Source organism: Meleagris gallopavo, chromosome 30 (genome assembly GCF_000146605.3).
Source record: "Meleagris gallopavo isolate NT-WF06-2002-E0010 breed Aviagen turkey brand Nicholas breeding stock chromosome 30, Turkey_5.1, whole genome shotgun sequence".
Taxonomy (NCBI): Eukaryota; Metazoa; Chordata; class Aves; order Galliformes; family Phasianidae; genus Meleagris; species Meleagris gallopavo.
The window spans coordinates 1,969,428-1,995,344 of NC_015040.2; the positions used below are offsets into that span (position 1 = coordinate 1,969,428).

The following is a 25,917-nucleotide window of genomic DNA, read 5'->3' on the forward strand; positions in this document are numbered from 1 at the left end:
AAAAAAAAATGTCTTGAGGCGAGCGAATGCAGCAGCAGAACACAGCACCCTGCCAAGAAGCTTATCTGAGGCTCTTTGTGAACAAAGTGAACCCGGGAAGGTGGCGAGGCTCCGTGGCGGGGAGCAGGGATGCGCGCCAAGACCACTGCTGTTGGCCAGGGGAGAAATTTCCATCTTAGTGAGGAGCCACCCTGCTCCGATAACCACACTGTGCCCGGCGCATGGCAGCAGGATGGGGCCCTGTTCCCCTGGAGCTGGCTCTGATGGGTTCTCTGTGCCCAAAATGTGAATTGGGCCATTTTCTTTTAAAGTTGGTCTGTCGGAATGGGAAAACTCAACCAAATGGTGAATACTGGGGCAGCATCCCATAGTAAGGCATGGGGCAGGCATCCTCCCTCCCCTCCCCCCATCCCAGCACACCCTTCAGTCCTACACTGGGACAGAAAATGGGTGCTGGGGGAGAAGGCAGGCACTGCACAATGAGCTGCTCAGCCCTACAACCTCTGCAAGCAGATGTGAATGAGCCGCACGTCTGATGGGAAAATCTGGGAGCAGCCAGAATTTCACAGCAGCCCCGACCCAAACTTTCTGCTTCCCAAATCCTCCCGGGGTCAGGAATGGAAAAAGAACAGCTCCAACCCAGCGCCTGGCCGGGGTCAATAAAAATCAGCTGTGACCGAGCGCAGCCCGCCCCTAATTGTGTTTATTTATAATTGGGTGGATTGGTGGCTCAGCACCGAGCTGGGCTCTGCCAATTCCTGGAAACTGAATCCCCGGATCACTTCTCCGCAGCTACTGTGCACGGGTGAGAGCAGAGTGGAGGCGGCTCTACGGGTCCTCAGTGCTCCCCAAAGGAGACACACAGCCAACCAAGGGGAAATGCAATGGGAAATTGGAGATTTTGGCTGCTTGAGCACTTGGGAATTTTTCCTTCTGCTCGTTGTCCCTCCTGGTGGGCAGCATGGAGCCACGGGGATGGGACAGTGCTGAGGGACCCCTACAAGCCCAGCCCTATAGGGACCCCAGTAGGGCTCAGCAGCTCGCACTGCACTGGGGTTGGTGCTTGGGGTGCCACATGGGGCAGGACATGCAGGACATGCTCACACCGCAGCTCCTGCATGAGCACTTGGCTTTCTCAAAGGATTCTCCATTAGGGTTTGGTTTATCTTGTCTTTCTCTTTCCTTCCTTTTGCAAAAACCCTGTTTGGACAACGAACGGCAACATCCTCACTCCACACAGACAGGGATTAAAGTGAGCAGACGCCTGTTTGCTCACCCCAGCCAGGGAACAGGACCTGAGCCATCCAGCATGAGTTTGTCTTGTCCCAGCTGGAGGTTCCTGCTGCGGTTGGATGCCTGCAGCTGCAGCTCGCCTGCTCAGAACAGCCACTTCCCAAGGAATCGGGGTGAAGGAGTTGGTCCTGGCACGCTCAAGAGCTACTGCTGCTGCAGGAGATCCCCAAAATTCTCCAATCCCACCATCTGCACGGAGCTCTTCCACCTTTTGCATCCCTGCACTGCACGAGGCGCTTGAAAAGGAAGGAGGATGGGTAAATAGGTTGTGTTAATGGGTGGGCTCTCATTTAGATGCTCAGAGCTGCCTGCTGCTCTAGGATTACCCCGTCATTCCCTCTCCTCAGCCAAAAGGAGAGGATCAAGGGAGCTGAGCACCTCGCTGCAGCCTCTCAAGGTGATATCAGATTATTGACTTTCTTGGTTCTCAGCAGCTCTGGCTGCAAGGATGGATGGAGCCGCAGACCTGCGCCAACCAACACAGCTTCACGTGGGCACAGGAACCCAGAGCACCACCCCTGGTGCCAAGCAGAGCCCTGAGCATAGCGAGCCCCATGCAGAGCCCCAGGAGCACCCATAGGCAAAGGGAAGCAGGCACATCAGTTGTCAGCGAGCAATGCAGCTGGGCAGGAGTGGGGCTGGGTGGCAATGGGGTAAGCCCTGGCACTGCGGAGCCACGGCCGAGCCTGGCTCACAGGCAGCACTGCCAGATAACAGAGAGCTCATTAAGCAAATTGCTCCCTGCCCGCTCTGTTTTCCTAGAGCCCCAGCCAGACCCCATGACTATTTATCTTGGCTTTGAAGTCTCCACCCCTCGCTGCGCTGCATGAGCGGCGTAACCGCAGAGCTCTGCTAATAGGAACCAAAGCAGGAGCTGCTGCTGAGCTCTGCAGGAAAGGAGCTCCAAGCAGCTCAGACACGGGGCGTTCCTATTCCCATTGGGACACCCTAAAGCCACATCCACACCTGGGATTCTACGCTGTCCCTCATTGTCACGTTGGCTCTCTGTGCTCTCGTCCACTTGGGTTTCAACCCAAACTGAGCCCTCCAGTGCCAATGGCCACGCAGAGGTTCTGATTCTGCCAAGGCCACATCTGGGGTTTGCCCTCAGCCATCCACTGAGGCTAAAGGGATACATTAGTGGTCCCTACAGCACCCAGACCTCAGCCCAGCTGCACTGGAGCTCCTTTTGGGGCAGATTCTCTGATTCACCCACCATTTCCCTGGTGGCAGAAGTGGGTCTGGAAAGCCAACCCAGAAAGATAAATCTTTCCTCACATCTCATTGCATCCCAAAGACTCATGCCTGGACAAGGAAAAATGGAGCGTGCTACGCTTCAAGCAATGCAGAAGAACGTGGGGGAGTGGAAGGCTGTAAGCAGACAAGATGCTGCAATGTTGGCCAGACCCAACCCACTGCTCGGGGGAACGCCTGTGAGCTGGCCAGACCCACAGCTCTCACCTCCCATCGGCTCTGTGACGCTTTGGATTCCTTCTGGGAATCCCAACATTTGGGTAATTCCCTATAGGAATCCTTTCTCATTGGCCTTCCCAGCCAACCCAGCTGCAGCTCCTCTCCATCAGCATCCACACATCCTCCCGTGCATTCCTGCTGCCCAGCAGCGCCGGAGCTGCTTTCCTTCACCCCGCAATTCTCACCAATGAGGTCATTTTTATTTCCTGAGACAGTGGCCAAAGCCCCCCAGCAGCTCACCAACACCAGCGTAATGAAAATTCTTCTTTGTTTCAAATGTGATTCACAGCTAATATCTGGCATGAAATACTCCAAAGAGAATGTGCAGATCCCGGCCCCAAGCAAGAGAATAGGGGCTGATTCCCTTTTAGTCTACACACACACGTGCATATATACATAGCATATAAATATATATGTGTATGTTCATATACACAGGGAGCTTTTACAAACCTGCCACGCTCCAAAGATGTACAAAAATCATTGCCCTCGATGCTAAATTTCCCTTCTCAGATCTGGGAATCGGAAAGGGCTGAGCCTGGTGTTTGCTGGGCGGGTCCATCCATCTTCCTTCCCTTAGCACTGGAAAGAATGCCCCCAACCTCCTTGGGTGGCTTGGTGTTCTGCTTTGGCCATTTTGCTCCTAACGACTCCAGGAGGAGGACTGATATGCAGGCGGCTCATTTTGAGGAATCAGGCTGAGTTTTATTGGGGCCAGGAGTAGGCTTTTATTTTTCCAAGCTCAGGGAAAGTGTGCTCAGGCTGATAAATATCTGTCAGCAAAGCTATTAGCTGATTGTGTGAACCGCAGAAGGCAAGAAAGCCTTTTGGCATTCCCAGCAGAGCTGCTCAACAGTCTGTTCCTCCATGCAAGATTTCCATTGCATTTCTTAGAGTGTTTTCTGCAGCCCCACAGATGCACTGGTCTATTACCAGCAGCTGCATGGAACGACAAGCATCATTCACCCAAAAATCTCTACTGAGTGGCAGCGCAGCATCACTTCTCCTCTTGGTTTTCCTATTGAGAATGGATTCACCTCTGCTGCAAACTCAGCACCTGCAGTGTGAGCCCCTAGATGCTACAGCAGGGACCCATAGGGGACCCTCACAGGGAGGGACGGCGCTTCTGTGCCTCAGTTCCCCATCCATAAAATAAAAACCACAGCCATTCAGTCCCAAGTCACCCACAGAGAGCTCCCTGCAGGTGATTCCCACTGGTGTGCAGTGCCAAACTCCAAGTTCCCATTCCCAGAACGATCCCACACCTCTCCGTGAAGTTTCTACATCACAGAACCACAGTGGTCAGAACAGACGTGGATCTGGAGGTCACCCATTCCAACCCCCCCTAAAGCACATTCCCTACAGTAGGTTGCTTAGGGTTGTGAAGAGAACCCCAGAATCCTCCCCCAGAAGCCCCAGCACAGAGCAGCAGTGAAAGAGGACGCTTGCTATTTCCTCCCTCACCTGCCTGGTGCTTAACACCAGCAGTGCTTTACGGCAGAGCAGGGAGAGGCGGTGATTTATCGTGCTGAAATAATTGGGGTCAGCAGAACTGCCACGCTCCTCGGGGAGCCCCGCTCAGCACTGCCTCTCCTTTTGACAGAGCTGGCAGCAGCAAAAACAGTGATTTACTGCAGCAGCAGAGATTTACATCTAATCCTTTTCTGTAATCTCTTCCTCTAGGAAATTTCGGGATGCTGTGGGTGGGAAGTTGTGCCTGCAAGGACTGCAGTGTAGGACAGGTGCTGCAGGACCCATCCGTCTGCAGCATATTGTGGTGGGGTGGGCGTGGAGAACCTCCTGCCCCATCGCCTCCCTCCAGCTGGGACGTGGCCGCAGAACTTGTGCTCTTACTGAGAAAAGCCAGACGTGTCATAAAGCAGAAAACTAATTGCCCCCAGGGGTCCTATTAAGGCCGGCAGGATATCCTGTGGGGCCAGGAGAGCACGGTTGGAAGCACCACGAGGTCGTGGTGTAACCACTGCAGGCAGCACAGGGGCACAGAGAGGGGCAGTGAGACAGCCTGGCTTCTCAGTGGGCACAGCAGCAGCTCATGTCGCCTTCCAGCAGGAATTGTAGCATGGTTTGGGTTGGAGGAGACCTCAACGATCACCTCATCCAACCCCTGCTGTAGACCATCCATCCCATTCCTCGTGCACCAAGCTGTCCATCCATCAGATCCATTTCTCTCTAAGTCAGAGACAGGAACGCTGTGTAGGACCGTCTCAAAGACCTCATCCACTTATTTTGAGGATGCTCACAGATCTCTGTAAGCCACCCCCCTCACTTCTGCACTGCTGAAAGCAGCTCTGAAGCCAGACATCCCTCCTGCCCCATGATGCTCGGCACATTTAACCTCCATCTAACAAGCCCTGCTAAAGAGGGGCAGCCACGATGAGGTCACAGGACACTCTGGTGACCAAGGGGACACTGCTCTGTCTGCTGCTCATCCTGCAGCAGGGAGATAAGGAGCTCTGGGTCTGGTGGGAACTCTGACAAGGAGGCTATTTCAGGCTGGCTCCCATCCCAACAGGCTTAGGACAAGCCTGACCTCATGCCTTGGGGGTCTGCAGCCCACGCCCCACACTGCTGCTCACTGCTGGTCCCAGTTCCCCTCCGCCCCCGGCACACAGATCACAGACATGCAGAGAACAGAGGATTCCCACGTCCTTCACCCAGCTCATGCTGGGTGATTTCTGGGCACAACGGGGAGGAAAGGATGGATAGAGGGAGGCAAAGTCATCTGCCAGCTGCAAAGAAAGCACTTTGTATGGGATGAGAAATAAAAGCAGTTGGCAAGAGGGCTGTGGGACCAGGGGCTGCCACCCATCCTGGGTGCTCGGGAAGAAGGGAAAAGGGCAGGAGGAGCACGGTGTTCAAATAGGGAGATAAGGAGAAGAATTAAGCAATGGGCTTTGCAGTATAAACACTGTGATGGAGGGGCTTTGTATTCCAAATAAGCAAAGGCAAATTAAAGGAGAGAAGCGGGGGAAGGGAAAGGAGGGGGGGAGGAGAAAGAGGCTGAGCAGAGAGCTGTGCCAGGTGGAGAGAAAGCAGTTCTCCCGTTCCTGGGAAGGTGTTTTGGAAAGAGAAGCCTGAAAAAAAAAGAAAAAAAAGGGGTCCCAGTGCCTCCAAGCAGAAGTGGAAGAGCTGCTGTGGGGAAAGATGTGGACAGGGTCTCAGAAGGAGCCAAACTGTCACAGAGCACAGCGGGTGCTGCTGGGCAGCCCTGAGCTGAGGAGGGGGCTGCGTCCCTACCTCCATCTGAGCAGGGAGATGACAGGGCTGCACCTGGAGCACACACACATCAATCACCCTTCAGTCCCTGAGGATAAAAGAATGGAGGACGCACACGGAGGCATGAAGGTGAAGGTCACCCCCAGGTGTTGCTCCAACTGCAGAGAAACCTTCTCCCACCAGACTTGTTTTCCACCCCCTTGGCATTCTCAGGATGGTTTGGAGAGGTTCCCACCCTAACTGGGGGATGTGGCCCATTGCCCCCCTTCCTGCAGCTCAGGGGCTGCTGTCCCACCTCTGGGGAGAGCACAGAGAACAGCAGCAGCTCCTTTAGACACCAGCAGCTCTTTGCAGCGCTGCAAAGCCTGGGAAAGTTCCACCCAGTTCATCAGCATGGCTGCAAACTGCCGACTCAGGGAAACAGAAGCACAGCATCAATTTGCAGGAAGCCGAGGGCCGGCTGCCTCAACACTTTCACTCATCCCAACAGGTTTCTGAGTGCTGTGACACATCCCTATGGGGTCCTCAAGCATCCTCAGTCCCCTCAATTCACCAGCCCTGCGGCTCTCTGCAGCTTCGCGGTGGACCTGCATCCATCTGCCCCAGCTCTCAGGTTCCTATCTCCATTTATCAGGCCTTCACGTTCTCCTAATCCCATCTTAGCCCTCCCCAAAGTGCTGAGATAAGAGGCAGGCTGGGAAGGCTGATAAAAGGGAACTGAGCAAATCCATTAATGCTGTTTCTGCGCCAGGAATTACAAAGCTTGGCCCATGCTAATTACACTTGCCAGCCAGAGTCCCAAGGCAGCAAAGACAGGGAGGAAAGTCAGTCTCACTCATAATGTGTCCTGAGGAAAAAAACCTCAATACTTGGAGGACCAGGACTCCTTGGTTCCAATTGCACGTGGTTCAAACTCAACTGATTTGCTGAGTTTGGGCAAACAGGGTGCTCCAACCCGAGCAGCTGCAGCACTGATCCCTGCAGCAAACACCTTCCTTTGGCTTCTGTGCCAAGAATTTCACTGCAGGAGGGTAAATCCTGCAGAGACCACACGGAGCTGCTCCACAGAATTCCACAGCACTGAGCCACCACGCATCCAGAGGTGCAGGGAAACCATTCTCACCCTTCAAGACGTCTCACGATCTCTAATTAAGAAGATAAACCAACTCACAGTGCCCCAAATCACAGGAAAAGTCAAATTTGGAGCATTTTGTTAAAGCACTAAATCAAAAGAGCGAGTGGGGCAACACATCAGGTCAACTGGAACGTGTTTTAATTGCAACCTTTGGAAGAAAAGTCCTTGTATAAATGGAGATTAATGGGTGTTTCAAGAGGCAAAGTTGCTTTAGTCTAACCCTTCCCCTCCCCATTTTCCTTGGTACGTGGCCTAATGGATGTGTCAACAATGTCAAACCCAACAAAAACTATTAAAATACACTCATCCAACCAACACCCTCTCTGGAACAGCTTCAGGTTTTAATTGATTTCTTCTAAAAACCAAATCCTTTCTGGGAAAAAAAATAAACCGCAGCCACTCCAAGGAAAAACAAACACGATAAGATCTGCCCACGATGCCTCTGCTCATGGGAGGCAGGAGCTGCACTCCCTGAGCAGGACCTCAGCATTGGCACACAGAGCACAAAGCACCGACTCCATCACAACCCCGACAGGTTTCGCTCTGTCTTCCTCCCAACTCCCACTCAGGCAGTCTGAGGGCTCGTTAGGAAATACAACTAATTATGCTGGGTGGTTGGCGACTGGGGGCTATTACTCATCCCTGTGCAGACACCACAAAGTGCTGTGCAGGAGAATTCAGCTGCAATGAGGTGAAACATTGTTAGAGGCAACATAGGATCTGGAGCAGCGGTGAATTAAATAAATGCACGGGCAAAGGGACACAGAAGCTGCAGCAAAGAGGAGGGAAAACCCAGGATGCCATTCAGCAGCCCAGGCTCCTGCTCAAGCATTTTACTCTACATGTGTGATTACAAAGTCTGCAACACAATGGAAGAAAGCAGAGGAGCTTCGAATAAAATCCAAACCTCTCAATCCCCGTGCAGAATCCAAGCTGCAACCAAACAACTCCTCTAAGCTGTTCTGTACCTATATCCATCTGAACAGCTTGGAGATTACCTGGCAGGAGGAATTAGGGTTTTATACTACAGCAGAGAAAGGAGACACAGCACAGCAGGACAGGATTATTTCACACTCATGCTGTTTCAGTTCTACATCGCAGGCAACTCAGCTCAGACCACAGCCTGCTCAAGAAACACCTGCTAAGAAAATGCTCCTGCCCAGGGAAAAAGGGGAAAAACACAAATAGGATCTGCCAGGTCAGATCCCTGCAATCACACCAAGGGTTGCATCAGGACAGAAAATTAGCAAGAGGTAGTGAGGCAGCTCATGGGAAAACGTGTGGAAGGAGAGCGATGTTTAACCAGACCAGAGGAGGAGGGAGGTGTGCAAAGTGCCCAGATCACAATCAGGAAAATCTCCTTCTGCTTCAGCTCTCCCACACTGGGTTATCTGGGAGCAGGACCCCGAGGGCAAGCAAGGACAGTGCTCCTCCTCACAGGTGCTGCTCCTGCTAAGCACCACCCAGCAGCACTTATCTGCCCATGTGGCATCTTAATCCACCCTCATCCCATCCTTCACAGTGATGAAGCTGCAGGGCTGAGATAAAGATGCTCCGTGCAGCAGCAGAAGCACGCAGCCCACCGTGCCCCAAACCCAGGCAGGAAAGGCATTTACAGCCCCAGACCCCATGGTGGGTTCCAGATGAGCATCAGTTGTTGGGGCAAGGAGGCAGCCACGGGGTGTTGAGATCTGCAACCCCACACAGGGGGCCACGATCCTACCTTTAAACATCCCCCCTGTTCCTAACACTAAAGCTTTGGGGAAATCTTCACCTGCTCTTGAAACAGGTTGCCTCTTTGGGACAGCTGTTTCGCTGCTGGCATTAAGTGGCTGTGTTAGCAATCTGCCTTGTAGGTCACAAACGTACCAGCAGGCTCCATCTGCCTGGCCCTGCCTCCCTTTAGGGTGGCTTTCAGGGATTTACTTAAAGCAAGGTTATATTCTTAGTGCTCTCCTAAGCTGCTTGCACGTTTGGACATGGAACCTGTCCTCTGCTGCTCTGCTGAGTAGGGGCTGCATGGGGAGAAGCCCTTATGGATTGATGAGGTATAGCTCCCTCCAACTCCTCTACGCCCCACATCACCCCACACTTTCTCCCTGGACACGGGCACTGCAGTCACACTGCAAATGGGTGCCCACTGATGGGGGGGAGACCTCTTGTACAGGGGCAAATCCAGGTCCCACACCAACCACTCACCTTTCAGGGACCCCGCAGGAACTTAGTACTTGTGAGATATCTCCCATCTGCCAAACACTGCTGTGAGCAGCCAAGGGATCTGACTGCTGACGGGTCAGGGGGAGTGCATGCTCTGAGCCAGCACAGAGAGCACACGGCTTATCCTGCTGGAGGGGGTGGCAGGGAAGCAGATTGCCATGGTGGGAAGGGGGTGTCAGAGCTCAGTGCACACCCTGCAGCCTCCCCGTGCCCCACCAGTACAGTGAGTTCTGTTAACTCCGCTCACATTTTGGCTCTGAGAGCGCAGCCAAAACCCATTTGCTTTCTGCTGGACTTGTCACATCCTGTGGCTTGCCAAGGTTGACGTGGAAGAAGCTGGAGGCTGCTCTCAGTGCCGCTACTCCTTCACCCTCCGACCATGCGGGCGGTGCTGCCAGCAGCTGCTCCAGAGAGCCAGGAGGGGTGGTTTGATCTGGGCATGCACCCTGAAGCTCCTGTATGAGATTCATTAGGGCTGCTAAACCCAAAGCTGGTTTCCTTGCACTGTGGGAAGGAAGGGGGACATTCTTCCACCCCAAAGGAAACAAAGCTTTCTGCAAAGAAAGCTGCTTGCTCCTTGCTTCTCTCCCCACACACCTGCATGGACCATAGACTTTTTTTTTTTAGTCAGAAAGGCTAAGCCAGCCTTTAAATTACCCTGACACCAGCCAAGGGCACGCTCTGCACTGAGCTGCAGGCAAGCAGATGGCACGGGATGGCTGCAGTCAGTGCACGGGCATGGATCGCCCTGAGAAAACATGAAGTCTAAAAGGGCACAGAAATGAAACAGATCCCCAACAACAGAGGGGTGTCACCTCCTGTTTAGGAGGAGGAAGAAAAAAAAACACATGGAGTATGCAGAGTCAAAAGCTGGGAGGGGCTTTGGGTAAACAGATGCACAGCCCCTCCTGGGCTGGCAGTGCTCAAGCAGAGGGACAGGGCTGTGCTTCCTCACTGCCGTTCCCAGAGCAACATCTGTCCCTGAGCAGGGCACTTCCCAGGGACACTGCCAGGGGTTGAAGCACAGTGGAAGCTCAGGAACATCCTCCCTGACCAGTGAATGAGCAGAGCTTGTGCAGAGTGCTTCAGTACCCACTGCTGGGAGCAGTCACAGGCCAGGCTATTGTGATTAACAAGCTAAACAAAACCATCTGCGACCCTAAACATCAACACGTGTTGTTCCCCTCTGCCTCGTACAAAATTTGTGGGACAAACAGGCAACACAGAAGACCTCAGAGTGCCCGGAGGTTCTCCAGGAGAGTTGGGGGTGGAAAGCTGCTCATAGGGTTTGGAGGAGAAGACATCTCTCACCTGGGATATGGCAGACGCTGCACGAGGAGGAGCTCTGCATGGATGAGCCCAGGTTGGCCCATAGAACCTATGGCCCTCCTGAAGACCCTGCACCAGCACTTCCTCCACAGCTGAGGATGAGGATCCTTCCTTGAGATGCAGAAGAACCAGCATAACTGTGGGTGCACACATCCAGCGCAGGAAAGCAGCAGTGAGGCTGAGCAGCCACACAGCCTGAGCAAAACCCAGCTGCAAATCTGGAAAGAAGAGCACAGAGGGGTGAATGGGAACTCGGCGGGGCAGAGATCGAGTTATTATTCATCAATGACGGGAAAAGTCGCTAAAATAGAAGATGTGGAAGCTTCCAGAGCTATTCGTGAAGTGAGGCCAAATTGGACTCATAGTTTCAGCCAAAATGGGGGAAATAATTAGAAAAACATTGAAATGCATCATTTTTAGTTTTGTTTTTAATTCCTACCCCCTAAGCCCCCCCCAAGTGAAACATTTCGCTTCGGAAATGATGAAACATTGCAGTCGCAGCAGGATCTTGGAGCCTTTGTCCCAAAAAACAGGAATTTTTATTCGGTTTGTCACTCACTGACTGAGTTAAATGTCAGGAAGAAAGCTCAGTGTTGCTTTTTCAAGCAAAAATATATATTTTTTTTCTTTAGAAGTGTAAAAATGTTTCCTCTGGTGGTAGAGGGCATTAGAAGAAGCCAATGAAAGGGCTGACAGCACGCACTTCTCCTGCCCCAACCCTCACCTCCCTGACCCCAGAGCAGAGCACAGAGCCCTTGGGGGTGAGCTGACCTGCACAGATAGAGGACAGAAGCCTTGCCTCCACCCAACCCAAAGAGCTGCCCCATAGCAGCCCTGGGGAGAACATGGTGAGCACTGCTGTGCCCACCACATCCTCCCTCCTCCTGCCAGCACTCAGCCCCTCGCTATTTTCGGGTTTGATAAAAGATTTGGGGTCTCCTCCAAGCTTTACCAAGGAAGGGTTGAGTGTCAGAGCCAAGAGATTCCACTGTTCCCCACTGCTTGCCCATTTCCTTCCCTTCTCTCTTGGAATTCCCTGCCCACGCACCAAGCCGACGTCACAAACCCCAGACTCTCCATTATGGCTCATTATTGCACTTTCTCCCCCTAGAGAGCCCTTATCACAGCATCACAACCTCCTCAGCAGACCCCAAACTCCAACCTCCTTCCAGAGGATTGACAGCCCATCCCAAAACCACACAGGCCTTGCCCAAACAACGACCTTTAACAACTCCTATCTGTGGGCCAAACGCTAAGTCAGCACTCCGAGCAGCTCGTAAAGCAGCCGAGGGGGAACTACGACCAAACAGACTTTGCCAAATGCCATTAGGCAGCTGTCTGCCCAAAGCTTGGCTGTGCCAACCACAACCACTTGAGGAGCACACCCCATTTCCACAGCATCCCATGCAGGTCTCCTTGGGGGCACCGATCTCCCCATGTCCGTCCTTGGGAAGTGCCCAGCATTGGGAGGGGAGTGAGAGCTGGTGATTGGGAAGAATGGGAGATGAAACCAGAGAGGGGAAACGTTTAAGCTTTAATCTTGGAAACAGCTTCCTGACAGTAGATTTATGAGCAATGGGAATAGTCTCCTTTGCAGAAGGCTGGAAGCTCTACTGCACGGAGCTTTGAAAACAAGGCTGGATAAAAGAGGAGGCAATAGACATGAGGAATGGGTTTCGCCTCAACCAAAAGACGGATAGGACCCAGTGGCTCACTTCCAGCTCTGGCTGCCCGGCTCGTACACAAGCAGCAAATCTCACACCTGCCTTCCATGACATTTGCCCATGTACACGATTAACCAGCGAGGGCTGTCAGAATATTACAGTGCTGCTATGAAAGGCATCCAAACAAATGTGACCGGTCCAAACTTCTATCCCACTCTCACCCGCTGCAGCTGTAGAGGTGACCTCTCAGGGCAGCCACAGAACTTCATTTTTCAGCTCACGCCTGGGTGTAGTAGCCAGAACCAGGGGCTCAACACATCCGACTTTTGTGCAGCAGCCCGTGGAAGGTGTATTTTCGTTAATGCGTGCATCTTGTTTTACTTGGACATTGAAGGAGCTGAACTTTTTCTGACTTGGTTACTCCTGTATATGTATCACACTTTCCTGTAATCAACCTTTCCTTTTTTTCCCCCTCCACTTGGCCTTTTGCAGTGTGCTGTTGGGTACTGGCTCTCTCCAAAGCTGCTTTAGTGCTGCTGACAGATGCTAAGCCTGGCTCTGAAAAACAGAGCACTTGCTCACCCACAGAAGCAGCCCAGCTCAGGCTTCCAAACCACCCCTTTCCCCGCCCCACTGTCAGCCTCAGCTCAACCAGGTCACACCAAGAGCCGAAGCAGCCAGCCAGCAGGAGAAGCACATCCCTGCTCTGAGCAGAGACCCTCCAGCAACCCCCACCTGCAGCCCAAGTCCCCATTGCATTGTGCACAAGCAACAGCGCTGCTGCACAGCACACGACACCTGCAGAGCCCCAGTGCTGGAAGCTTCATGCTCCTCTCACCACCAGAAAGCTTGCCTGAGGCTGAGCCTCATAAACCCACCAGTGCCCTGAGAGGAGATTAGATGTGAAAGCCTGACCTCAGCCAAGCACTGCAAGTCAAAAGCGCTCTGACTTCAGGCTAACTGCCCCACAAAAACATCAGTGAAATCACTTCATTAATCCCCACGGCCTCATTTCCTTCCTTCCTTCCTTCCCTCAGCCAAGCTGAAGCTTAAAATAGTATTTTAACATTCCTCATATTTCTCTCCAAAACTAATTAATATCCAATCAGCCAAAAGCTCTTCTTGCAGCAGCTTGTCTCAATCACACAACCTGCCCACCCTCGGCAAGAGCAGAAGCACCCTGCCAGGCTCCCAGCTCCTCCCAGAAGACATTTCTGATGGAACATCTGGAGAGAACCGTGTGAAGGCAGCAGGAAGGAGGAAAGCACCAAAATTAATGCCCCACGTGCAATCCTACCTCCATCCCCCACATACACACACCACCCTGCTGTGCCCATAAACACACACGCACTGCAGGAATTCCCTGGCACTGCAGGAGCAGCTGCTCATCACCAGCTTCTAGCAGCCCCTAACGGCAAAGCGCAGGGCACCTTCCTCCTCTTTCTGTTTTATTGGTACCTGCATTTCAGCAGAAGACTGAAAGCACATTCCAGACGAGAGGAAAGAAAGAGGAAATGGGTCTGTCTTCACTTAGCCAGCCTTCTCAGCAGCCAGGATCAAGCATCAGCCAAATAAGGGTGCACAGGTAAGTAGTAGCCATAAAGAAGGGAGGAGAGCCTGAGATGGAAAGGAAACATCCTCCAGAGGTTTCACCACCCCGGGAGGCACAAAGTCCTTTACCACAAGGTATTTCGTGTTTAAGTCTCACTATGTAATGCTTGTGGCACACAGACACACAGATCAGGAAGGAGACTGCAACAAGCACTGCAAACACATAGGAAATTCAGCAGCTATGTGGGATGGAAAGGTCACAGACATGCAGCCAAAGAACTCAATGCAGTCATTTATCTTGCAGCCCCAAATTCAACCTATAGACCAAACACAAGGCCTGGGTTGCACTCCGGGCAGCCTCAGAAGCACCAGCTGGGGCAGCCTCCTCAGCTCAATTGTGGGAACACGTGGCTCAGTGCCATGGTGGATAACCCCAGTGCCAAGGGCTGGTGGCCTTGTCACATTCCTCTGCCCACTGCGCAGAGCACGGGCTGATTCCCCCCCATCAGCACTGGGCTCATGAAATGTCTGTGTGTGACAGCTGGGTGGGAGCTGGGCAGTGCTGCAAGGAAACTGCCAGAGCAGCTACAGCACGCTGCTTACAGGATGGGCAGCACAGCACCAAGGCACAGCGACGGCTCTGTGCACCATGAGTTCTCATACCCTCTGTTTGGGCTGTCTCTGGAATATGAAGATAAAGCAACAAAAAACGCCCACAGCCACTCCATCCAAGCACCTCACAGCTCTGCAGAGCCTCAGCTGCTCTACCAACAAGCAGAACCCACGGCCAGGAGCTCCTCTCACAGCAGGGTCCCACAGGACGCGATGAGGCCACAGGAGCACCTCCAACCCCCACCACCTCCAGCCCGGCTGGCACGGGGCAGCTCTGCTGGCTCGGCCCGGGCCGCCATGGAGCCTGGGGGAAGGGCGAGGACCCAAAGGCTGCAGGCCGGGCTCCCTCATCCAGGGCTGGGGCGGCCCTTCTCCTTACAGAGGACGGAGCCGACAGGTCTCGCTGACTCTCGCAGCCCTCAGCATCGCAGCAACCCTCCACAGAATCTAACCGGGCTCCTCAATACGGCCATGCGTAAAACAGCCACCCACCACATCCCGCACCACCCGCCGCTCTGGCGCGACCCGCCTTCCTCCCGCCCTTTTATAGCCGCTCAGCACGCGCCTCCCGCCCCCGTCGCGTGAGTGACGTCATCGCCGCGTGCGGCAGCAATGGCGGCGGCGGGAGTGGCGCCGGTCCGGGAGCGGTGAGTGCCGGGTTCGAGGCCAAGCGTGAGCTCCTGTCCGCTCCGTGAGACATCGGCCATCGCGCGGAGCCCTCCCTGCGGCGGCTGAGGGGCCGGCCTGGGCCCGGGGTGCGGCTGGGGGAGCTGCTGATGTTCTGCGGCCTACAGGAGGGCATTGAGGATAACAGGGCCTCATCCTGGGGTACCGCGGGGTGGGAAGGGGATGGGGGTGAGGTTGGGGAAGGGGGTGGGAATGGGGATGGAGACGGAGTTTTGGGCCGGAGGAATCCCAGGTGTTTGTAGAGACTGGAAGGAGCGGTCCTGGAGAGCAGCCCTGCTGAGAAGGACCTGGGGGTCCTGGTGAAGAGCTGAACGTGAGCCAGCAGTGTGTGATTGCAGCTGAGAAAGCAAATGGGATCCTGGGCTCCAGCAGCAGAGGGACAGGGAGGTGATCGTCCCTCTCTGCTCTGCTTTGTGAGGCCCCATCTGCAGCACTGCGTCCAGGGCTGGAGCCCCAGTACAAGAAAGACAGGGAGCTGTTGGAGAGGGTCCAGAGGAGAGCCACAAAGATGAACAGGGGGCTGCAGCACCCCCCTCCAAAGACAGGCTGAGGGAGCTGGGCTTGTTCAGCCTGGAGAAAAGAAGGCTGCGAGGTGACCTCACTGCAGCCTTTCAGTACCTAAAGGGGGGAATCAATTCTTTGAAAGGGCAGGACAGCAACTCTTGAAACAGCAGGACAAGAGGAAATGGTTTGAAGTTGAGGGAGGTTTAGGTTGGATGTCAGGGGGAAATTCTTTCCGATGAGAGTGGTGAGGTGCTGGAACAGTTGCCCAGAGAGGCTGCGGATGCTCCGTCCATCCCTGGAGGTGTTCAAGGCCAGGTTGGATGGGGCCCTGGGCAGCCTGGGCTGGCATAGAATGTGGAGGTTGGTGGCCCTGCGTGTGGCAGGGGGTTGGAGATTCATCATCCTTGAGGTCCCTTCCAACCCTGGCCGTTTTGTCTGATACAGAGTTGGGGATGGGAATGGGACTGGGAGCGGGGATGAGGTAGAGGCCATCCTCATGGGGATAAGGTTGGTGGAGATGGAATTGGGGATGAGGATGAGGATGGAGGTGGGGGCACTTCACAGCCCTGTGGTGCTGGCAGTGCAGTTCTTCACAGCCTCACGGTTGTTCTGCAGGTTTGTTGCCTCCAAAGAGCAGTTCCATGCCTACCTGAGGGCCAATGGGGAGCTTGGTGGCCAAGGAGGTGACAAGGAGGAGGAGAAGGAGGCCAACAGTGAGCAGAGTGAGCCCCCTGCCAAGCGGGGGAGGTTGGACGTGCAGGGCCAGGATGGAGAAAGCCCAGGGGAGCCTGAGGACGGGGAGAAGGAGTCCAGGGATGGGGAGAAGGATCCTGAGGACGGAGAGAAGGAGCCTGTGGAACGCAAACGAGCCCGAGGACAGAACAAGAGCAGACCCTGCATGAAGCCTAACCACTATGAGAAGAGTCGGTTATGTCCATCAGTCACACAGGTGTGACATGGGGCGTGATGCCTTGCTTTGTTCTTGGTGGGTTTCTTTATTTTTTAGCTTAGGAAAGCACATCCCAGAGTGATTGAAGACAAAGATGCACCGGGCTGAACTATCAGAAGGAGGGAGCCGAGGGCCCAGGGAGGGCTGTGCTGGCAGAACTGCATCTGCTGGCTGCTTGGGGGGCGTGTAGTAGGGTGAGGCTGAACAAGGCAAGCAAAGCATCAGCTTTCCTGAGTCCACAGGGCTAAAATAGCCCCTCAGGTGTTCAGTGCCCACCAGCGTGTTCCAGCAGTTGGCTTCGTGATTCGTGGCATGGCCAACATCATTTAGGGAGTGATGGGTGCTGGGTGCTCGGTGTGGTTTTTTCCCCTCTTCAGGCTCACCTTGGTTGTACAGATATGCCCACAACTGGCAGCAGAGGGTAGAGGTTTTAATCTCTTCTTTCTCGTTTGAAGGGCTGTGCAGAGAAGTGCTACTTTGGCCCACGGTGCCGCTTCCTTCATGATGTCGGGGAGTACATGGCAGCAAAACCAGCCGACCTGGGGCGCAGCTGTGTGCTCTTTGAAACCTTTGGCAGGTGTCCTTATGGCATCACTTGTCGCTTTGCCAAGGCCCACCTCGGGGATGGCTACCAGAATGTGGTCAACGCAGAGCTGGCCAAGCAGTGGGAGGGGAAATCGCTGGTGAGGAACAACCTCTCCAAGGACCTCCAGCACCAGCTGCGCAAGAAGAAATTTACCTTTAAGAAAGCTGATGAGTATCTCTGCAGCCTGGCCAAGCCCCACCACAATGATAGGAAGGGAGGCAAAGCCCCGGGGCACTCTGCAGAGGGTGAGGAGGTGTCCGACTGCACAACGCCTGAGGATGGCCTGGGAGACACCTCGCAATGTCCTGTGCTACCAGAGGGAGGAGATTCCAAACCAGCTCCTGTGCAGAGTCCTCACCCCACAGAAAGCAAGGGGGGGTGCCCCACCAAAACAGCAGGTCCAGTGACAGATGAAGACATTGTAAAGCTGAGATCATGTGAGAAGAAGAAGGTGAGCAGTGAGAGTTTGGTCAAGGGCTGCTGTCTCTGTCTCCGGGGAAGACAGAAGAGACCACGTAGCTGGGTGAGGGGAGGGGGCTGAGCTGCATGGGGACCACGTTACTGTCATGAGAGGGGAAGGATGCAGGCGGGTGGGCTGTTGGAACCCAGTGGTGTTACTGAAGGGGTGAGAGCTAAGAGAAGCTTCAGGCTTTTGCACATAAGGGAAATTAGGAGCTGAGCTGTCAGTGCGGGTAGAAATGATCTGCAAGGAGAAACGAGGCTGGGGCTGGGCGATATGGCTGTACTGTGCAGTGCTCTCCCGAGGGGAGGCTGAGCATTGCCTCCTCCTGACCTCTTGTCCTTTAGCCAGTCTTACATCCTGCTACATCTTTAACTGTTTGAGTTTTCTCCAAGCGGAGCAATTGGAGCAATTAAAGTTTCTCTTACTCAAATGATACAGTGTCAGGGAGCTGTTGAGGTTTTTAAACAAAAAACAGTGATTTCCTGGGTTTCCCACTGAGTTTTCTCAAGACAGGTGATAAAGTGGCTATCTGGAATCTCCTCGTGTTTTACCACTGCCGGTTCAGCTCTGCTAACATGCTCCTCCATCCCTGGTTGTTTTCCAGTTGGAAATCCAAGGCAAGCTCTACTTGGCCCCACTGACCACGGTAAGTTGATAATTCTGTCCTTTGGTCAAAATTTGCCATTATCACGTTTGGAACAGAGCTCATCTCCCCACAAACGATCTCTCTGCTGTCTTTCAGTGTGGTAACCTCCCTTTCAGAAGGATATGCAAACGCTTTGGGGCAGATGTCACCTGTGGAGAGATGGCTGTGTGCACAAACCTGCTTCAGGGCCAGTCGTCTGAGTGGGCTCTCCTCAAACGACACCACACCGAGGATGTTTTTGGGGTGCAGGTGAGTGCCTCACCTTGACAGGCAGACAAATTATAACTCACTTCTGAGGCAAAAAGCTGCTTCTTGAGCTCATGCAAACTGTCGCCCTTTGGTAGCTGGAGGGAGCATTTCCAGACACAATGACCAAATGTGCAGAGCTCCTGAACCAAACGATTGATGTGGACTTTGTAGACATCAATGTTGGCTGTCCAATCGACCTGGTCTACAAGAAGGTAAGAAGATGTTCTGCAGCATGCCTTGTTTCTGTCCATAGATGTTTGTCATTTGCATCATTTCCTGCTACCTGATCTGCTCCTGTCAGTTTGACCCAGAGTTACCAGGTCATTTATGGACACTGGACTTCAGCAGCAGGCGGAAGCGGGGAGGGAAAAAGAAAGGGAATGTTTCAACAAAAAAAAAACACACCAAGTCTGGGAAGTCGTTGAGTTTTAGCTGTGTTCCTTTGAAAAGAGGGCTGCTCTTTTCCATGCAAGGAAGCAGAAAGTCTTGATTGTGCCACCTTTCTTTCCCCAGGGTGGAGGCTGTGCTCTGATGACTCGATCCAACAAATTTGAACAGATTGTCCGAGGGATGAACTCGGTGAGTCCAATCACGGGCTGGCAGCAGGAGAAGAGCAGGTGGAGCTGACTGCTTCTCCAGCCCGGCCTCACTCTGCCCTCTCTGCAGGTGCTGGACGTCCCACTGACTGTGAAGATACGGACAGGGGTGCAAGAAAAGATGAACGTGGCCCATAAAATAATCCCCAAGATCCGGGAGTGGGGAGCATCCATGGTCACGGTACCAAGATACTTTCTGAGGCTTGAAATTGTTGGCTGCTGCCTAAGGAGCTCTGCTTGCATGTCGGCCCAATGTGACCTCACTCCCTGCCCAGAGCTGAGTAGCTCTTTCAAACACCTTTGGCTCTCTGTGTACTATTTTCTAGTGCTTTCTCCTAAAAAGAGAGACAAATTGTGATGCTTTTATATTTAGAACATTGTCCTCACTGCTCCTGAAGCTCCATTACAAAAGGAGGCGGCTTTGAAACAGAGGCTTCATTCAGATTCATTATATCAGGGCTGGCTAATCATTTGCATGGGGATGAGTAGTTCCTGCCCACAGTGAATATTCCCTTTCACTGCCTACAGTCACTTCCTGCTCTGCCTTGCAAATAGCCCGAACATTACTCAGAAAAACATCCAGCCCTTTCTCAGCATCGCAAACCACCTCTGCAGCCTGCTTTGTTTGCAGCTGGTCACCCATTAGGATCCTTTACCCCAGCCTGGTGACATTGCCTTGTCAAAGCACACTCCTGCAGTGCTCCTGTGCTGTTCTGCCTCCTTTCTGGTGCTCGGTGAGGTCTCACTGTGACTTCTTTCTGCAGCTGCATGGCCGGTCCAGGGAGCAGAGGTACACAAGAGTTGCTGACTGGGACTACATAGCAGAATGTGCTAAAATAGCAAGCCCCATGCCTCTTTTTGGTAGGTGTTTTGGGATGTGGGGCGCCCTTCTGATTTGAAAAATGTTAAATGCAAAAAGAGTAGGAGAAAATACAGCTCCCAAATACATTCAGTCTGGGAGAAAGGTTGGATTATCCCTGGCACTTCTCCACAAAGTCTTGTGCAGCTCAGTTCTGCCTGCTTGCTTGAGGCCTGGCTTGGTGAGCATGGAGCAGAGCAGGATGGAGGGCACACAGGCAGCACACGCAGCACCGTGGTTTCAGCAGGTGCCTTCCTGGCACAGAGAATCCCAGCTAAACCCTCAGGGTAGGAGTTGAGAGAAGGAGAGAGAGGAGAAGGCTCTCCTCCTCGTGATGGGAACGTTAATCAGAAACATTCCTGAGGATCTCTAAATATGACCCTGTGTCCTTTTTGAATTTTATCCCATGCCTGGATTAGCTCATTTTGACTTGCCCTGCTGCATCACTTTGACCTCTGGCTTCTCCCTCCCTTCTGCACAGGAAACGGTGATATTTTGTCTTATGAAGATGCTAATCAAGCCATGCAGACCGGCGTTTCAGGAATTATGATTGCAAGGCAAGTGGCTGCATTTCCCCTTTGCTTCTGATCCTATTGGTGCAGGGGTAAAGGGAAAAAAATAACAAAAATACCTGAAATAATTCTGACTATGAGAAGAGCTTCCTCTTAGTGAAATTACTCTTTGAAACTTGGGACAGCGTGTATCTGTGAGAGCTTACAGAGGCTGAAAGCTTTTCAAGTAGCACTGGGCTGGCAGATGAGAGCTGGATACCATTTTAGTCCTCTCTAAAGCATCAGTCACAGGAGTAATCATGCATGTTTTATTTGGCTGCAGGGGAGCACTCATCAAACCGTGGCTTTTCACTGAAATCAAGGAGCAGAGACACTGGGATATCTCCTCCAGTGAGAGATTTGATATCCTCAAAGACTTCACCAACTACGGCCTGGAGCACTGGGGGTCAGATACTCAGGGTGTGGAGAAGACCAGGAAGTTTCTGCTGGAATGGCTCTCATTCCTGTGCAGGTAATTGTGCCCGGTTTGGAGGACTGTTTTCATAACAGGCCCACCTCGTTTGAACAGCAGCACACAGTGCCCATAGTGTTTGTGTTTTGCTGCAGGTATATTCCAGTCGGGTTATTGGAGCACCTACCTCAGAAGATCAATGAGCGGCCACCTTACTACATAGGGAGAGACTATCTGGAGACACTGATGGCGAGCCAAAACGTGGATGATTGGATTAAAATCAGGTAACAAAGCACGGGGTCAAGCAGTGTTTCACTGGGAGGCTTTAACTGAGCTCGGAGTCGCCATAGAAGGGCTCTCATTCCCTCCCTCTGCCTCAGGAGGTCATGCATGGCCCACTGCAGACCTCGGGTAGCTGACCTCTCTCATGACACACTGTTCATCCTGGGACAGTCAGGGTCTGAGAGGAGAGAGCACAGCGGTGGGACGGCTCGGGCTGTCAGCACTTTGCACACAGCTCTGCTCAGCCAAGCAACAGGGCAGCTTCCCCAGCTGGAGAGAACCGAGCGTGACCCCCCCATTCCTCAGCATCTGATGCTGAGTTTGTGCAACAAAACACAGACAACTGCTTCTCCCACTTCTACAAGCCTACAGGCAATGGCTGGGAAGCAGCTTCAGTTCCAAGCCAGCTAAAATGAGAACTCATGCAGCACAGCCAGCTGCTGTTCCTTGTGTCATGGAAACGGAGATTAACAAAAATAGAGCACAGCCACGAGCTTCTCTGGTTTTTGCTAATCCTCATCCATTTTGGTAGTGCTGGGAACAGCTGCCTAAAAGCAAGTTATGAGTACGTCAAGTTTTAATCGGGATTTTTAATTGCTGGTTTTTCAAGCAGAACCTGCCCACGTGAGGCTGTGCAAAGCTCTGTAACCACTGCTCTTTGTAGCACCTTCTAAGAGATTCGTAGCCATAAAAATTCAATTTCCAGTCCGATTAGGTTTATTCATTAAAGCTTATTGTAAGGAGATGTGAACCCAGGCATGCTCTGCTCTGCTCTCACCATCACAGCTTCTCATTACACAGCAATGTGCCCTGCTGGGATACTCTGCTGACATGTCTTATGGAAAGTTTTAGTGATGCTATATTGAACCAGCATCCAGGAAATACATTAAGCCTCCTTGACTGTAAAGAAAATTACTCCGCGCTGAAAATACAGCGTGGGTTCCCAAGTGTGAAATAGTTGAAGTCTTAAGCGAGGATAAGTCGCAATAGCACTGGCTTACATCATTTTAGGATCCAACCTTAATACTCTTTGGCACTAACGGGGTTTTGGCTCTGCACAAGCACAGCAAGAGGTTGGGAGGAGCTCTCAGAGGCTTGTGCTGATTTTAGGCGTGCGGGTGCCAGCAGTGAAGCTGGTATTCAGGTCACCAAACTTAGAATCCCATTTTGGCATTGGCCCTCAGTGACTCCCCAGCAGTGAGGGCTGTGCCAAGACCCAGAGTCTGTGCTCCCACTGCTGTGGTTCAGGGTTCAAGCTCAGCACTAGAGCCAGTTGGGTGCAGCAACACTTCTGAATTTTTGGGAGGGTGAAAGTTTTGGGTACATCTGAGTAGAGCCCCGGTGCTGTGCAGCTGGCGGGGTGGCAGCGGTTCTGTACTGAACACAAACCTCTTCTGTTTCCCTTCAGTGAGCTGCTCCTGGGACCTGTACCCACCAACTTCACCTTCCTGCCTAAGCACAAGGCAAATTCCTACAGATAGGAGCAGTGCAGCCCTTTCCTGCAGCATCGAGTGCAGGGGAGGCAGCAGGATGGTGTGAGTTGCTCAGCTGCACGCAGAAATGAAATAAACTTTTATGTTTTTAGAAGCGTGGTTGCTTTCTTACCTTGAGCATCATTACCTGCCACAACCACCACCACTCAACCCTGCTGTTCACATTGTGGCCCTCTGTTCCTATGGGGATATCCTGGGCTAGGGGCAAATCCTGCCTGTGGGAGGGTGAGGTGTACGGCCCCAATCTCTGGGGGTCCTGGAGAGCACAGCCACCCTCACCCTCCCAGCATCTGATGTTGTACAGAATCCTGTCCCTTTTGGGAGCTCACGCAGGCTGTAGTCATCTGCTGGATGTCACATGGCCCCTTCAAGGGCTGTGCTGGAAGGGGGGGGTGCAAAGCAGCTGCTTTTCCATCATGAGCTTAAAGCGAAGGGTGAATGAAAGCAGGCCTGGTGACAGCACGTAGTGACCTTCCCTTGGCTGCCTCCAGGGCTTTTTCTGTGCTCGTGTCACTTGAGCACAGCAGTGAAGGCACAGGAGCAGTCACAGATGCAGCTGCTCTGTATCTCAAAGACTCCACGGGTGCAGCCACGGGGCAGACAGCTCACATCCCTGACTCAGCTCGGCTGAATCAGCTTCGTCCCCTCCAAAATAGTCCATTGGGCACAAAAGGGGTTTGCAACCACAGCAGCTGAGGTTGGGTAGAGCCCTTCCCTGCTCAAAGAGAAGCTACTGTCTGAATGAGCTCCAGCAGCAGAGGGGCTTTTGGTGCAGCTGAGCAACGCTCACATGTTCGCATGCTGCCTGCCATCGTTCCACCACCAAGGAGTCCTGGCAGGGCCGAGCTGCGTGGTTTGCAGCAGCACGTGTCCAGCCTCGCTGCAGAGCAGGGTGCAGAAGGGGATCTCCAAAAATTGCTGTTCAAAGCCACAGCTGTGCAAGTTTCAGCCTAGGCTTACTTGTGAGGTGCCTTGATCCGGGAGCACGTGGGGAGCAGATGCGCTTTGGGGCAGTGGGTTCAAGGGCAGGGAGAAAGGGAGAGGACGGATGGCTCGCAGTGCAGCACCCCAGGCAGTTTGCCAAGGCAGAACGATGCTGAGGGTTGCATCAAAAGTCACTGCAGTAAATCATGAAAGTCAGTCATGGCAGTCAGGCATCCAGAGCCAGAGCCTCGTTGTGCCGGGCAGAGAGCATCCCCAAACACAACAGGAACCCCAAACGGGGCTGCACGTCCACCCCCAAGCACACACATCCCTACGGGGTTCCACTTTCATCCTTATGGGGCTCCACATCCAGCCCTGAGCACCCACATCCCCTGTGGTGGCCGCACGGGATGCCCCGGCGCCGACAGCCCTCAGCCACAAAACGGCCCCTGGGCTGCAATGGGGCCAACGAGCCCTGCCCCATCACCACCTCATAAAGAGCCACGGCTGTGGGGTCACAGCAGCCCCGTTAACCCTTCCTCTCCCTTTAAGCCCAGAGGGGGTGAGGAGGGGCGGTGGGCGGGGATAGAACGCTGGGACCCCTGGCAACCCCCGGTGGGAGACCGCAAACACAGCAGAGTCGGTTGGACCCGCTGTCGGACAGCAGCGCATGGAGTTGGCTGCCGCCTGGCGCTCCTCTCGTGGCCCCCAGGGCCCCCCGGCTCCTCCGCCGCTCATCCCTCCTGAGCTCTTCAGCCTCGCAGGTGAGGACCAACCCCGGGCTCTCCACGCGGACCCGCTCCCTTCCCGGCCCGCCCACCCCGGGCTCCTCCTGTCGCTTTGGGAGGGGACTGATGGCGTTTTCTCACCTCTTCCAGGCTCAGCCAAACCCTGCCAGCCTCCTGCCATGGAGCAGCCTCTCCTCGCACCGCCGGCTATGGGGACGCTGATGGCACCCGGCGCACCCCGGGGTCCCCCGCCAGGTCAGACATCCCCCATCCGCAGCGTGAGCTCTCGGGAGGTCCCGAGGAGCCCCGTCCCCAACTCCCCTTCGCCCCTGCAGGGCTGTGGATGGCTCCGTGCGGCTGTTTCTTCGACCCCCGTGTCTTTCACTTCGAGTGGGCAACCACCACCGTGCCCCCACCGGCCAACCCCATGGGCTCCGCTTCGCTGCCCAACGCTGCCCCCGGGGCTCCGCAGAGCTGGGTGACCCCCCCGGCCCCACCGCAGCCGTTTGTGCCCTACAAACAGCAGGGCACCGCCGCGACCCCGCTGCTGCCGTCGGTCCCCAGCTTCCAGCAGCTGGAGGGGCAGATCCAGCAGATGAGGATCTCAGAGGCACCTCCCAGTGGCAGCCCCGGTGTGCCCTCCGATGGCATCGTCCCGCTCGATAGCGACGCCCCAATGGGCACCTCTGCCATCCCCGACCCCCAACAGATGGGGGCCAACCTGGAGAGCCTAGACATAGAGCTGCCCGACGAGGTGCTGCTGGAGGAGGCCGTGAGGCTCTTCAACTGCTCCCCTGAGACGGAGGGGGGCAACCAAGACACCCCCAGCAGCGTCCCCGTGCTCGAAGACCTCGGGGATCTCGCTGACCTCGACGATATCATCTCCAGTCACGACATGAGCTCGCTCTCGCTGCCCGAAGAGATGCTCTCCTCTGACTACAGCATCCCCGAAGCCTCCAGCATGATGCTGAGCGTGGAGCAGCTCGACAGCGTCCGGATGAACACCCAGGAGATGCACCAGGATCTGACACCGCCTGCTCTGCTGCTGTCACCACCGCGGGGCAATGCGTTGCAGCCCAAAGCCAAGCTGGAAAAGAGGGGGAAAAAGCGACGAAACAGCTTCTTGCTGAGAAAGGGCTGCAAATAGAAGGCCTCCACCTGCAGCAGTGGGGTTGGAGAGCAGGGTTAGAGGCCTTGTAATGGGATTGGGAGGAGGGGAGGGAGGAGGGTGGTGTTGTACAACTTTTTTTCTTGTTATCTATTAAATGTTGTTTGTTCAGAACATCTCCGTGTCTTGGTGGGGGTTGGAACAGCCCTTGGATGGTGGGCGGGGGGTGCTGGGACAGACACAGCCCTACCCACAGATAGTGGCGTCCCCAGCCTGCAGTGAAACCCAGGTCAAGGGCAGAGGGAGTCTGCAGTTCCTTCATCCCAAAGGTGGATGGGGTCACTTGCAAGGGGTGGACAGGGTCCTCCAAGG

General features: G+C 53.9%; 2 protein-coding genes and 1 long non-coding RNA gene across 4 annotated transcripts; 2 read left to right on the plus strand and 1 right to left on the minus strand.

The window, feature by feature from the left end:
* Positions 1 to 9,980: 9,980 nt before the first annotated feature.
* On the minus strand, positions 9,981 to 15,040 carry LOC109363717. The gene is made up of 2 exons (XR_002109528.2): positions 11,634 to 15,040; positions 9,981 to 10,899 (listed from the first exon to the last, which is right to left on the minus strand). It is a non-coding gene; the product is annotated as an uncharacterized LOC109363717 (long non-coding RNA).
* Positions 15,041 to 15,078: 38 nt separating this feature from the next.
* Positions 15,079 to 22,884, plus strand: DUS3L (dihydrouridine synthase 3 like). Of its 2 annotated transcripts, none has more exons than XR_004162112.1 (13): positions 15,079 to 15,155; positions 16,315 to 16,648; positions 17,104 to 17,685; positions 18,302 to 18,343; positions 18,440 to 18,592; positions 18,688 to 18,804; positions 19,106 to 19,171; positions 19,259 to 19,369; positions 19,953 to 20,049; positions 20,529 to 20,604; positions 20,882 to 21,070; positions 21,147 to 21,294; positions 22,701 to 22,879. XR_004162112.1 is itself a non-coding variant. In XM_003213192.4 (13 exons), exons 1-13 carry the CDS (start codon positions 15,121 to 15,123, stop codon positions 22,771 to 22,773), a joined length of 2,004 nt encoding a protein of 667 aa, XP_003213240.1. In that variant the 5' UTR covers positions 15,079 to 15,120; the 3' UTR covers positions 22,774 to 22,884. The 2 variants fall into 2 exon arrangements, 1 of the variants encoding a protein (XP_003213240.1); XM_003213192.4 differs by having other exon boundaries at positions 21,166 to 21,294; positions 22,701 to 22,884.
* Positions 22,885 to 24,276: 1,392 nt separating this feature from the next.
* PRR22 (proline rich 22) lies at positions 24,277 to 25,727 on the plus strand. The gene is made up of 3 exons (XM_010724883.3): positions 24,277 to 24,473; positions 24,588 to 24,692; positions 24,773 to 25,727. Exons 1-3 carry the CDS (start codon positions 24,380 to 24,382, stop codon positions 25,582 to 25,584), a joined length of 1,011 nt encoding a protein of 336 aa, XP_010723185.1. The 5' UTR covers positions 24,277 to 24,379; the 3' UTR covers positions 25,585 to 25,727.
* The last annotated feature ends 190 nt before the right edge of the window (positions 25,728 to 25,917 follow it).

What these genes read in the sequence shown, in the direction of transcription:
- DUS3L (XM_003213192.4), top strand. Translation starts at nt 15,121, where the DNA reads ATGGCGGCGGCGGGAGTGGCGCCGGTCCGGGAGCG. An exon ending in TCGACCTGGTCTACAAGAAG is followed by an intron (nt 18,805 to 19,105) that starts GTAAGAAGATGT and finishes TTCTTTCCCCAG; the next exon opens with GGTGGAGGCTGTGCTCTGAT. An exon ending in GGGGAGCATCCATGGTCACG is followed by an intron (nt 19,370 to 19,952) that starts GTACCAAGATAC and finishes TTCTTTCTGCAG; the next exon opens with CTGCATGGCCGGTCCAGGGA.
- PRR22 (XM_010724883.3), top strand. Translation starts at nt 24,380, where the DNA reads ATGGAGTTGGCTGCCGCCTGGCGCTCCTCTCGTGGCCCCCAGGGCCCC. An exon ending in TGAGCTCTTCAGCCTCGCAG is followed by an intron (nt 24,474 to 24,587) that starts GTGAGGACCAAC and finishes CACCTCTTCCAG; the next exon opens with GCTCAGCCAAACCCTGCCAG. An exon ending in ACCCCGGGGTCCCCCGCCAG is followed by an intron (nt 24,693 to 24,772) that starts GTCAGACATCCC and finishes TCGCCCCTGCAG; the next exon opens with GGCTGTGGATGGCTCCGTGC.